Source organism: Pezoporus flaviventris, unplaced genomic scaffold (genome assembly GCF_033815535.1).
Source record: "Pezoporus flaviventris isolate CSIRO_AGI_PZ_B2104156 unplaced genomic scaffold, CSIRO_AGI_Pfla_v1 ptg000007l, whole genome shotgun sequence".
Classification (NCBI taxonomy): Eukaryota; Metazoa; Chordata; class Aves; order Psittaciformes; family Psittacidae; genus Pezoporus; species Pezoporus flaviventris.
The window spans coordinates 33140952-33155361 of NW_026892555.1; the positions used below are offsets into that span (position 1 = coordinate 33140952).

General features: G+C 36.5%; 1 protein-coding gene across 1 annotated transcript in view; it reads left to right on the forward strand.

Annotated features, from left to right (window-relative positions):
- The window catches only part of EYA1 (EYA transcriptional coactivator and phosphatase 1), a 163608-nt gene that overhangs the window by 105967 nt on the left and 43231 nt on the right, over positions 1-14410 (forward strand). The window contains exons 10-13 of the mRNA XM_061448299.1: positions 728-810; positions 1225-1411; positions 12217-12359; positions 13524-13607. Of these exons, the coding sequence (XP_061304283.1) occupies positions 728-810; positions 1225-1411; positions 12217-12359; positions 13524-13607 (497 nt within the window). The remainder of the gene's footprint in view (positions 1-727; positions 811-1224; positions 1412-12216; positions 12360-13523; positions 13608-14410) is intronic.

Here is a 14410-nt window from a genome sequence, read left to right on the forward strand (position 1 = left end):
ATTAAACAAGAGCCCCATCTGTCTATTTTTGGTGGCTCATGAAGGGAGGGGGGAGCGAGGTGAAGGTGGTAATTCAGTCCCTGGGCTAAATTCAATCTGTCTTGGGTCTCCCTTCTCAGAGAGGTACTTCTTTCCCTTGTGTCATGCCCGGTAGACTATCAAAAAAGAAAAAGGTTTTCAGCCCAAGGTTGTCTATGATCAATTAGTGAATCCTAATGGCTTGGCAGTCTTGCTGAGCTTTGGAGTAGGAAGCTGTGGCTTTTGCCGTTCCTGTGAGGAGCAGGCTTGGGGAGAGGAGAGGACCCAATTCTCAAAGGTGGTAGGAGAAATGGATCCAGTGGGCTTCAGTGAGGGGAGATGGCATTCTCAAGACAAAGGCTCGCAGTTACTGTTCAACAGAAGCAGAAAGTAAAGAAACCCTCATTACTTCCAGTGATAGGTATTATTTTGAGGGTTGGGATAGCCTAATAATCAGATCTGAGTTAGCTGCAAATTCCTGTCTAAATTTCAAGTTTCTCTTTTTATTGCAATAATGAAGCACAGGGTATAGCAGCGATGAATTACCACTTTCCGTATATTAACATGTTACAGAGATGTTGACAACCAAATCGTTCAACATATGGGAAAAATTACAAATATGCCATATCCTTATGATATAATCACATGATGGAAGTTATTTTCTGATACTGTGTTTTAGTAATTCACATAATTTTTCATTTCATTTCAGGCAGCAGTTTTACAACATCATCAGGAATATATGCAGGAAATAATTCACTCACAAATTCTACTGGATTTAATAGTTCACAGCAGGTAAATTTGTAAATATGAGTTGAGGAAACTTAAAATTCTCAAACACTGAAAAAATTAAGCCCTTAAATAGCTTTTTGAAAGAAGTTAACATCCTTCCAAGTTAAACTAATGTTTATAAATGTTTTCCTTCAATTTGTCATCTTCCAGTAGAAGAACTAATTGTCTGGGGTTGATGTTCTTACTTATGTACCTTCTGCAATGTATCTAATAAACTATTTGCATGAGAAGATTACATGTAATTTAGATTTCATTTTTATGCCTCACAATTTTAGGACCTACAGCATCTAGTCCAGGAAGCATACGTGCTGAAAGTCTGACATGTGTTTGTAGTTATATTTTGGAATTTGTACTAAAAAGTAGCAAACCTTTGATGGACTATTCAGTTGCTTTTTTTTTTTTTTTTCATTCTTGCAGGAATATCCCTCTTATCCCAGTTTTGGCCAGGGCCAATATGCACAGTATTATAATAGCTCACCATATCCTTCACATTACATGACAAACAGCAACACCAGCCCAACGACACCCTCCACAAATGCAACATACCAGCTTCAAGAACCACCATCTGGCATCACCAGTCAAGCGGTTACAGATCCTGCAGCAGGTAATTACATAGATTTTATGGTCCCTATGAGGGACGTTTTTGTAAGTTAAAAGGGGATTGAATTGGATTTATTTTTTTTCGGTGTAGTCATTGATTTTTTTTTTTTAATTATTATTTCTTAATCCTGAGCCTGTGGCACATCTTGCACAGATTCTAACAGAAAATAGACTAAAGAAAAACCAGGATCAGTACCAGTTTTAAAGTTTGTGTGAAATACAAATTGTTTGTATTTTTTTGTAAAATGCTTGTGTTAAAAATTGCAAGATATGGGAAAGTCTTTACACTAAACTGAAACCTGGTGCTTTTAAGCTCTGTCATTATTAAGATAAACTCCCTCAGTAAGACTGAAATCAGGCAGCCTTCAGACCAGAGCCCAACTGTCCACTTGAAAGAGAACTTTTGTGCTTTTCACTTTCAGGGAACATAATAATCCTTGTAGTAGGGAGTTGAAATGGCACAAGTGTTTCCATTTTGAGGAAAGATTTTCAGTGGCTTGTCCTTTTTCCCAGTCATTTTACCTTTCTTGCTGGAATTTGGCAGTCCTTTACAAGTTGAGATATTTTTTGAACATTTATACCAAACTGCTCCAGCTGGTTTTGGAAATGAGGGGTGAAAAATACTTTTCCCATTATTAAAAAAAAACCATTTTTTAGCAGTTCAAGCATGTCAGTAGTTACTAGATGGCAGAAGTTTGAAATCTGTCAGAGAGAAAATCCAATGTTGCAGATATGTTTTTCAGTAATGCAGTAAAAAACAGCTATGATTTGGCAATGTTATCAGGAGGTTTTGTTTCGAAGTTTTGTTGGGGAAGGTTGTTTTCAGTTTTCTTAATGTACTTGATGGGATCAGTCTTGCATGTACAATGTGAGTTTAAATTTGCTAGGATTCTTGGTTTTCTGCATGTTTATACCTAAAGAAAATGTATGCAGTGTTGTCTCTTTTGATACATTTGCTGAAAGTAAGTAGGGAAAAAAATACAGTTGGTGTGTGTGTTTATATGGAGAAGATCACGTGTGTGCAATGTATTTGAGAAATGAATCTTTCTAAATATATAAGTGAATATTGGCGTGCAGCTTTTAGAATATATGGATGCATATTGGAGTCTACATAATTACTCTGCTTTTTACTTTGTTGTTAATTCTTTTTTTGTTTGTTTTCTTGTGGGTTTGTTTGCTTTTCGTTTTAAGTTGGAAACACTAAGTTCCTCTTACCCCCAAAACCAAACGCGATCAAGTTTTAGCTTTTAGGAAGATACTGAAGTTGCATCGTTGTGTCATCTGGGTCTTGATCTTTTGCAAAATCTCCGCGTATATTTTTTAAAAGTAGTTGATACTTGCTAAAAGCAATGGTAAACACACATACAAAGAAGAGAAGGTATATTTTTCCCAAGCTTAAACTGGGTGGCTTAAAGGCTGCTTTCCTGTTTAGATTTCTGCGCTCTATAAGCCTGGACAAAACGTTTCTATCAGTTCCTTTTAAAGAACTCTTTTTTTTTTTTTCCCCTTCAAATCTTCCACACTCTTATTAACAAAGTTTTGTCTAAACATTTGAAAGAGTCAGGTAGGCACCTTAGAATTTGTCTTGCACTAAGCCCTCTTCTAGTTTATGCTTTCATGTATTGAAAGCTACACATCCATGGTTCTGTTTCTTAGCCGTTCCTTCGACATGTCCTCCTGTGGCATTGCTGGGACAGTTGGCTCTTTCCGTGAGATATTTATGTTACTGATTTAACAGTTCTGAAAAAGTTAATTCAAATGGTTTGCAAATAAGAATTCAGTGTGGCTATGGGGTTATCTTGGGCTGGCTGCTTGTACTGCAGGCAGGGACACTTTTGGGAAAGTACCTACTGTGGGCCAGTCTTTATTAGAAGGAAGCCATCTTTCTGTTCCCCTTCACCAGCAAGGTCGCAGTTGGCAGAAGGTATAGAGCTAGACCTAGATTTCTCCATTTATCTTTATGCATTTGTCTTTATGCATTCAAGTTAGGATCAAGCCCATTTAGACTCCTCCTATATTGAGTGGAGAAGGATGAGTACCTCTGTTTAGTGTTCAGTTTAATACAGCCTTAATCCTGCTTGCCATTTCTCCTTGGACAGTGTAAATTTTTTTTATTTTCTTCTTTCTGAGGGGTATTGCAGAGCCTCAGTTGAGCTCATGCTTGGAAGACAGAGCAAGTTTGGGGTCAAAGCAAAGAGGGATCAGCATGGAAGAAGGGAATTCTGGTGGAGTGGGGACAAATGAAAGGCATATTAGAGAGAAGGAAATTCATAGTTGTGTCAAAAACATGGAACAAAGGTGCAAATTAACCAAATTTTAATTACAAGTAGTCAAATTTCTGTAGGGTATTTTGCCACATCTGGGCAAATTAGGTTGCTGATTCTCTACCACAAGAGGAACTTTGCATATGAGGGATGGTCAGGAGCAGTGCAGAGCCATCGTATTAGGCTACTTTACCCCTTTAGCAGGATGGACTCCAGCTGCTGGATTGCAGCTGTTCTTACTTGGATGTTCATATCCCTGCATATCTTCTATATTTAAAAACCTCATGTAATCCATGTGGTTCTGAACTATGCCAGGACAAGCACAGAAGAACCTTCAGACTTTATAAAGGCACCAGAATAATTTGAAAGATATAGGTGGTTCCTAAGAATTTGGGCCAGTGAGTGAAGCAGAAGAGTCTGGTAAGAAACGTGCGAAAAGAAAGTAATTAGGTGCTCTTGTAACATTTTTAGTAGAGTTTTGCAGACTTAAAAAGCTCAAATAATTCCACTTTAAAAATGCTGAATTCTTGTCTAAATATAAAATAACCCTCTTATAGTTTCCCACAGTTCCTAGTTACATAGGCAAGTTTTTTTTTCATGCAATCCAGGACATCCAGGGATTCTTGCAGAAGAAGCTAAGAATTTCCATGCTCAGTGTTTCTTCTTTCTCTTCCCTTCAGGGATCTGAAAAATTTCTTATAACAGTCTGACAAAACCTTTTGATTGAGCAGAGGCTGATAGTCCCAGTTTCCATAAAACAGACATGCAAATTAATGTTATTTTGTCGTTAATAGAAGGCTGTACTTTTCCTAGTGACATAATGAGAAAATTATTAAACAAACAAAAAAAAGTCAGTATGATATTTTAATTTTTTAATGTGCTTTGCTTCAGATTTAATTGGAAATTTTGTTTCAATTCAAAAGTAAGAATTTTTGAAGTTTGGTTTTGGTGTTTTTTTTTCCCATTTGTAGGATTCTGACACTTTACAGAAAACAATGTTTTTCATCAAAATAAGAACAGAATAGTAGGTTCCTTCTGGGATGAGCTTTCAGTTCATACATGAGTAGATATTCCAGGTATGAACAGCAAGTTGGCGATTTTTGTGAGCTGTATTATGTAAGAGAAGAAATAATAATTAAAATTATAAAAAAATAAAAAAAGTAGAGTAGTGAGCAAAAATTCATTCTCACTTCCAATATTCCAATTCATTGAAGCAGGGTCAGAGTGAACAAAAGGAAATATTTCTCTATGTTGCCTCTAGGTAAGCTGTGCAGCTCCTTCCTGCAGGATGTTGTGGATGCAAAAAGTTTATGCCAGTTCAAGCACTGCCTAGACAATCCCAAAGATTGGATTTACACAGACACCAACATCAGCTCAGGAAATTCTTGACATTAAAAAATTACTGGAGACAGTGGATGATTTAGCACTGTGCGTAGGTGTCCTTTTTACGCTCTCTCAACTGTTCACCTGCTGTTGGCCGGTACTGAAATTTATCCTGGACAGAAGGAGTTTTGCCCCAGTCAATTATGCCTACCCTGACGTTCTAAAATAACTACAGGAACATTCATAATATATTTCTTAGAGTTAATGTAGAAAAGGACTACTTTTTCTAAAGCTTTATTAATTTTCTCTTGCAGTATGTCAATTCTATCATCACAGCTGGAAAAAAGTCTTGATTTGTGCAGACTTTTGTTTAGAAATTCAGTCAGCAGAGTTGAATTTATCCTTCTATTTTATAAGATGCTGTATTTATAATTTATTAAGCAGTGTTTCTCACAAGAGAGACCTGCATTGTTCTTGAGATTTGATCTCTTTCAGTTTTCTTGGTTTCTGCAATAAGTATGTTTAAAATATTACTGGAAGAGATTTTTTTGTATTACTCATATACTTCACAATGCAGATTAAAAACCCCACAAGGACCGTGCTAGCCAAAAAAAATTGTTCTCAGCCATGGGTCACCATTTTGCTCTTAAAGACTAAACTTCTTTTTCCTTGAACACTATATCACATGTAGTATTGCAAAAGGCAAAGCCATTTTTACAGTTACTCCTTATCATATTTCATAACAGTAAATTAGACATAACTCTGAAAGCTGGAGAAAAAAAAAAACAGCCACTGCAGGGCTTATTAATATAGTTGTTGCCATACATAGTTAAGGTATACTATTATATGTAAGATACACTGCTAGTATGACATTTTGTCATTATTTTGAGTATACAGTCCTGAATCAAAAAGTCACCTAAGCCTTGAAATAAATAGGTATTTTTACCAATATTTTTAACAGACTGTTGAGGGTTTCTGCGTATAATAATATGGTTATGGTCATGTAAAGATAAACACTGGATTCGTTTTTCCTGTGAAGATTTTGACATTTTGTCAAAACAGCACTAAATACATCCATCTATGATCCTGTCAGCGGGCATTGTTGTACTTCTTGAAATATTTATTTAGCACTTTTACTTACTACTAATGGTGCAGTCATACTATTTTTAGGGGAATGTAAAGAAAAAAATAAATCTTCAACTACCTAAGTTATTCTGCTGCATTGTTTAATCATGGGACAGTTTTATGTAAACACTAAAAGGATAAGTTTGCATAGTGCTCATGGAATTTTGTGTTTAGCTTTATTTATGCAAAAGTAAACTTTATGCAAAAGTAAGAAAATCATAGCATGAGACTGACATATTCAAACTACTTGAATCTTATATTTTTATTTTGGTATACAGGAGTTGAAATAACACTGGCCTGAGGATCTAAGGTCTTTATTCAAACTTAAGTATAAGATTTGAGGGGAAACCTTTGCTCTTGGCACAATCTAAATGGAAAATATTTCTACATACCTGCTTGAACAGACATTTGACTATACTGGTCGTCCTCAGCCCATCTCATCCATGTGATTTACATTGTGACATGAGATATGATTACTTTGCTAATGTGTATTTACTCTTTTTTGCATACTCCTTCAACATAGTATGGAAAAAGTCTGTTGAAATTTGCAATGCCTTTGTCAACAGCAAGAGCTCTACCCACCACTCACCAGTTGGATTTACCTGGAAACAGACTTGATCTGGGGATTTCTGAGTTAGCTAGTTTTCCCCAGATTTGTCATTTGATACTGCTGCTGTATAGTACATTGAAATCTATAGTAAGAAAAATCAGTAATTACTTAGGGGGGAATTCCATAACAAACAAAAAGGAATTACAGAATATAGTGTTGCAAACAGTATATCTGTAGCTTTGTTGTCTATTCATAAGTAATCAAAGTATTTTTTTTTATGAGATGGCGAAAAATTGTCTACTGTGACAAAAGCATTGAAACTGCCCATAATAATGTAACAGGGAAGCATATGCTTACAAAATATTATGTCAAGTTCCAATAATACAGTGCCTTGAAGCACAGGGGGAAGGTCTGCTACAGTATAGTTCATGTATTTTAGGTAAACTAGAAAGTAAACATATTTTATTCCTTGCAGTTTTGTGTAGTTTTTATCTGTCTTAGTGTTACCATACACTACAGGGATACTACCAGGGGTCAGGAGCAGGAGGTACCAGTCACAACTGATGAAGGAGGCGTAAAATTATAGAATCTGAATTCAAAATATTTTTCTGATGATTGGGTCTGTTATGCTTGGTCAAGGTTTGAAGAAGTTGCGCAGAGTGTGTGAAGCAGAAACAAGCAGTGTTTTTTAATGAATGTCGAAAAAGAACTGTTGTTACATTAATGTAATTTTGTGAAGGCATATGCAACACACAGAAATGTCTGTAGTGGTCCTGACTGATGGATCAACTGGCCCCGTATCCTGCCTCCACAGTGGCTCTCAGCAGACACCTCAGGAGCAGGCTAAGTTTGGATAAGACTTGCCCTAAGCACTTTTCCAGTTTCCAGATATTTTCATCTCAGGTGATTTCCAAAGCTGATGTTGTTTGTGTGTTTGTATGTTGCATTAGCATTTTAATTTGGAGCAGGAGTCTTGATGAAAAGCTTTGGCTCAGCAGAGTGGTCCAAGAGCACCTGGCTGGAGTCCTTCCAGTCAAAACTGTCCTGCAAGATAGCTCCTAATTGTTCCAGGCCCCATTTGGGAAGATAAGAGACTAGATCAGGTGGGACATGCACTGAAATGACCTCCCAGAAACAGGCAGGGAAGTCTGGGGTCATTGCCACCACTTGTTTGGTCCCACAGAACCAACTTGACAATGTGGCAGGGCTGTAGCACTCCTAATGCTTTCCCCGTATCATCTTCCAGCAGTGTCTTCAGAATCCTCTTGAACCTTTGTAATCCTTTGAAAGCCTGGCATTTTCTGGCAAAATGTGCCACGATTCTTCTAGGTTTTATCTGAACTCTTCCTTTGTATGTTTAATATGGCTGCTGCCGGATTTCCTTTGGTGATCTTGCTGTAGTACTGGGACAAGCAGTGGAGAGCTCATCCTCACCCCCTTTTCCACTTACAGTTTTGTGGAGGGCTGGGTTTTCTCCTGTGCTTCCTTGTGTTTGTGATGCTCAAGAACAGGATAAAAATAAATTCAGTGATTTAGAAACAATAATTTCCCTTGCCTAATACTACAATATATCTGATACCATGAAGCCAGCTGAGGTTGAACAAATTGACCTCCTCGTATCAATGAATGTAGAATAATGGGTATAGCAATAACATGTTTTGTGGATATATAGCTTGACTTCATCAAGGCTTTTGCTGCCCTGACAGTTAAACCTTTTCACTTAACAACTGATAAACAAACTAGGCTAAAGCAGCCTAGCAGAAACTACAGCAGAATGATATAAAACTGTTTAGGAAACCATGTCCAGAGAGAAGTTAGTGAGAGCTCACTGTTAAAATAGAAAGATGGCTACAGAAACATTCCTCAGTGTCTGCCTTGGGCCTAGCACCAGACTGCATTTTCATTAATCATTTAGATGACGGAACAGAATGTGTTTGCCTATTAAATATGTAGATGACACCATGCTGAGAGGGGCTGTGAGTTCTTTGGAGACAGGATGAGAACTCAAAAAATGGAGATGTGATCTGAATAGGAGCAGGTGTGAGGTATAGATTTAGGCAGGAATGATGAACTGCACAAATGTGGGATGGGGAATGTTGGCAGCTCCTTCCAGGCTTTACCTTTCCCTGCAAACTGCTCTGAGTACTACAGATATTAGTGGCACACTGAGTACCCTCAGCCGCTGTTGTTTATCTTGCTTCAGAATTTGTCAGGGCTTGGGCTTGTCGAGGCGCAGGGCTCAGCTGGATACTGGATTCTTTAGTTAGGTTTCCTTATGAGGACCTGAGAGCAACCATTGGGCAGGGAGCTGGTAACCCAGCTGTGCACACAGAGCCTTAATCCAAAGAGTACATGCTATGGTTTCCTTTTACATACATGGAGTGAGTTTCTTGCACACGATGTCATGTTTTTCCCCATTGGTTGTTGCCATCTGTCACACTGTTCATAACTGACTGCTCTCCTGAGTAGGCTCAGAAGCTCCAGGTAGGCTCAGAAGCTCCAGGTATTAGCAATGTTGTGTATCCATGTGCAATATTTGGCCAGGTCTTTGAGAAATTACCACGTAGGTGTTGTTTCCTCCTCTGAAGATGGCCTAGGAATCCTGAAACTAGCATTTACTGGAAGTATTGTGAAAATGGATTGTCTTCTGCCAAGTGGTAGCCAGGAAGAGTAGGCTGTGGGACGTGGGAAATAAAGCTTTGCTCAACTTTGCTGTGTATTACTGTGTACAGTTAGGAGAGACTACAGAGAGCATTAATCATAACCTAGAAAGCAAGATCAACAGGGAGGGTTAACCTAGCAACAAAGAGTATCTAAGAACAGTCTTCGAATGCGTGCAGATACAACAAAGGGAATATTTTTGTCCTTCGCTTTCACAGATTTAAGTTATATTGCTGTAATGAATGCTGAAGTTGTGGGTTCTGTTTCTAGTGGCATGGCTGTTAAAACAGCCGAGTGGATTTCCTGAAAAGCACTACAGACAAATCTGGGAATGATGCAGGTACAGTGGTCCCAAAAAGGGTGGGCTAAGGTGTTGCACAGCCAACCTTGGGGTCCCGAAGTAGGGTTGGGAGTCTTTCTGTCAGGTGAGGGTCTGGCCTGTCCAAGTAGATGGTTTGCACACTTGAAGGAGGGAGAGAAATGAGCCTCCACTCAAACTTGTGGCCCTCTGTTTGAAATTTTGAATGCAGGATGCTTAAATGAAGGTGCTTCCAAAAAATGGAAGCTGGATGGCTCTTACAGACTTTCTTCCCTGCTCTCACCATGCTCTGCTCTGTGTGCTCACTCTTTTACATTTACCTGGTTTTATTCATCATGAAGTTTTCTATATACTTTTTCCATGCTCTCTGTTCCCTATTTCACTCAGCATTATTATTACTGTCTCAAATTAGTGCTTAAACTTTTTAGGCATATCATTTCTGTGAGAAGAATTTAAAAAAATGGTATGTAAAACCAAACTTGTAAAATCTTGTCAGGCATCAAGAGCAACCCTAATTTAAACTAGTCGATAGGAAATGCAATTTTTCATTACATCTGAATTTTAGAGCACATATTTGGAACATCATTGGGCAATATGCCAGTTGAAGAAATTCTGGTCTGTTTATTTTCCAAGTTACAATATATTTCAATACTTTTGTGTGTTTTGCTTTCTTTTCATGTTCCTTTTTTATAGGGTTTTTTTTGTTTGATTTTTTTTTCTTAAGGACTTTAATAATTAAATAATGTATAGCAGATAAACTCATTAAGTTTAAAAGATTAGGAAATTAGTACTAGTTGAGTTATGATTTCTTATCTGTGTTTAAGTACAGTAGGTGAAAGAGCAATCTGCATTCAAAGTTTAAATAGTTTAGATACATATACTGAAGAATACATTTTCATAGGAAAAATGCATATTGGAACATACATGAACTTCAACATTTAAAACTCTTTAGTTATGTAGGTTGATGTGGCCGAGTGGTTTTTGTTGTTAGGCACATACACAGAATCACTCTTTTATGTATCTGTTGAGTCTCTTTTGAAGATTCTTTATTTTACCTTGAGTTACATCTTAACTTGTTATTCTGCTTTGCTTAATGTAGCCTGAGATACTTAGGTAAAAGTACAATGTGAAAGATATAATATATACTGATTTCCATGAAGTGTAGATTTAAATGCTGAACATGAGAATTTGAAGGCATTTTTCTTTCATTCAGCACAAGCAACCTTATTATTTTGAGTAATTGTGCATATATGGTGTTACACAGATGTCCAGAGTCTCCTTCTTAATCTAACCTTTGACCTTTACAGGATGTTATTTTTAGGAGAAAGAATCACTTGTGTGAGAAGTATACCTGTCTGTTCAAACTGGAATGCCACAGTCTAGGCTGATTAAAAAGGAAATTAATATTGATAACAAATATCCACATCTAATGAACTCTAACAGCCGTTAATTTTGGTAGAATCAAGGACAGGCGGCCTGGGAAGGATACAGGGATGTTGTCCGTGAAGCTAGGGACCAGGTTAGGAAAGCTAAGGCCCAGTTAGAATACTATGATTTGAATGTTAACTGAGAAGTGAAATTGATAAATATATTGTATCCTGAAAATTTCAGCTGCCTTCACAAAAATAAGGGTTGGTTGTTTTTTTTTTTTTGTAAGAAAAAATCATCAGTAACCATCAAAATAAAAGTCTTTTCTCCGTGAACTTCAGATTGTGAAAGAAAGTCTTGAAAAGAGATTTTAAAATGTGTTGCATTTCTGAGGAATATGGTACTTCTAGTTAAATGACTTAGGAAGGATAGTCTCTGCTCAGTGTCTGCTTCGTTAATGTTCAAGCACTTAACTGTTACTAGGCCTATGAGTGTTAAGAATAGCAAAATATCTTCCAACTATCCTGTTTTTGGGAAAAATTGTATCTTGTCTGGAAGTTACACATTGGAAGAATTCAGCGTTGAGTAGGTCTTTGAAGAATACTATAAATTTATTCTTCATAGTTAATGCTTATTTAAAACTTCTTATTTTCCCAGGGTAAATTCAATTAATGACTCTATTTTATGCCATATTTAGAACTTCTGTTAATCTGGCTCAAATGCAGAGATCTAAGGAAACTGCCTGAAACCAGGCAATTTAGAAAAGTTTACAGTTTCTGTGTGTGGGTTTTTTTTCACACCTGGATGGTTTTTTTTCTTACCAGCCACCACAGTGGTTATCTCAAATCATGCTCAAATACTTAGAATTAGACCAATGTGCTTTAAAAAAGAGCTGGTATACCTTAAAATTGTTCATTTAGAGTTTAAGTTTCTCTATGAAGTGATACACTCTATGATTTGAAGGAATACACATAGAGTGTATTTGTTTAATGAAATAGTTTATAGCTCTGGTTTTGCATTTATCTTGATTGAATTAATTTCTGTATCAGTATTTCCGGTTATCATGTAGATTTAATTATTTTAGTTAGGACGCTTTAGTGAACATCCTGGGTTTAGTGTCACATGTCACATAAAAAGCAAGTAAGTTGAACATTTTTAAGTTTAAACTGGAAGTTAAAATTGTCGTTTCTTTACCACAGCAGAATACAGTACAATCCACAGTCCATCAACGCCCATTAAGGATTCAGATTCGGATAGATTGCGTCGTAGTTCAGATGGGAAATCACGTGGCCGTGGCAGAAGAAACAATAATCCTTCACCACCACCTGACTCTGATCTAGAGGTACATTATATTAGATGTCTTTGACCTGTTACAGACTATATTTTCATCTTTTTTTTTTTTTTGCACAGAGAAGTAATATTTACACATAAAAAATAAAGTAGCATTGTCACTCTCTTTTATTTTCTAATAGCATTTTTGTAGAAGATAGAGTTTTTCTTCTAAAGAACCTTCTCCATGAAGAGCACATACTTTGTCTGAAAAATACTGGGAGGTTCTTTCCCTTTTTTGGTCAAAAAAGATATGAAAAGGCAAGCTTTTCCCGTGTCAAAGGAAGGTTTGAGTTTCGACAGGAGACACTTCCAGCACAATAGTGGGTTTTATTCTCTCAAGCTATGTTCACATTCCTCCCAGTGGCCTATGCTTTATGTTGAGAGCACATCTTCAATGACACACCACAGCTATGAGTGTCTACACTGCATTACTTTTCCTTTCCAAAATCTTAGCCCACTTATCATCAGGGGAAATACAATCTCACCAGGACTTAAAGTACTTCTATTTGAACACTGTATTTTTTAGTAAAATATCATTTTGTGTGTGGTCAGAGGACAAATTTAAAACACATACATTCCATTGGTTGTAAGTGAAACAATTATTTACTGATACCATAAATTCTTACACATGCAGCATCTAAGTCTGTAATTTTCATTCTTCAGGTGCCTAAAAATCCATTAAAAATGAACATAGATAGGTTAAGGGGATTTAAGTGCTTAGCAGCAATTTGATTTATTTTGGTTTTAGAGGTAATTTCCAAGAGCAGTTATATTAACTTTGTTTTATAAGACTTGCAGAAATATAGAATTCAAACTCCAAAGATTTAATTTTCAGAGGCCTCTCTTTTATTTTCTGTTTCTATCTCACATCTGGCATTAAAATAATGCATTGTACAATCTCATTTTCTGTGTGTATTTAAAATAGCTATAATTCTATTCTAAAAAGAATAATTTGATATAATAGCAGCTGTAGTACAAACCTAACAGATTGTATTACCTTATTCTGGAAAAACTTGTTAGTTCTAAAAAAAAATAAATGAGGAAACAAAGGTTTTAATACATAACCATTTCAATACAATTTTCTCATTTGTGCACTTACTGATTCAGATTTTAACTTTCCATTTCAAGTATTGGCTTCACAAAAGAACACATTGATTTGATTCTCTTTTTACAGAGAGTATTCATTTGGGATTTGGATGAGACAATCATCATTTTCCATTCCTTGCTTACAGGGTCCTATGCTAACAGATACGGAAGGGTAAGTGTCACGAAAATGATGGAATTTCTCAATAATATTTGTTGGTTTACAGTTGATGCACAGAGAAACAGAACATTAGTTGATTTTCTAGAGGCAAAGTGGTACTGGTGTTTCAAGACAAAAAATCAAGGAGTAAGGCTGTTTCATGTGTCCATTCTTTGCACTTAGCTCTTATATTCAGTAAATAATTAAATTAAATACGTTGACCACTTGAGGTTTGGTTTGTAGGTACAGAGTGTCTGAAACCTGTTGATATCATCAAAATCTGCAAAGGTTTACCTCCCCTCAGAGAGTGAAGAACTTCCAAGAGTGATTGCTAAAATAACATTTTAGTTCTGAGCAATCAGCAATGAGCTGTGCTCTATATTGAGAAGGCAAGAGGAAGCATACTTTTGGACACAGACAGATTAGTCTAAATTTTTTTGTCTTAAGTTTTTTTAAGTCTACATATTGACTGATGTTTTTGAAAGTCTGTCTGTGAGTCAAATATTATGCACAGTCTGTAAATCATAACTGAACTAATGAATGTATCTACAGGCTGCGGGTTTCCTCAGTAACTCTCAGAAGAAAAACAGACTTAGGTGAATAAGAATAGTTTATGAATGGAATGCCCTTGTGAGATCAAACTTCATTTTTCCAGGATTGTATTTGAAAGCTAATGTCTCGGCTTGTGCTAAAATCTGTCATGCCATTTCATGTTCACCTCATGTGAGGCATAACTAGAATGTGAGGTTTTGGTAAACTTAAAGTCTACATACAAAGAATAACCAGGAGTTTTGTCTGGCTTTATGTAATCACTCTGT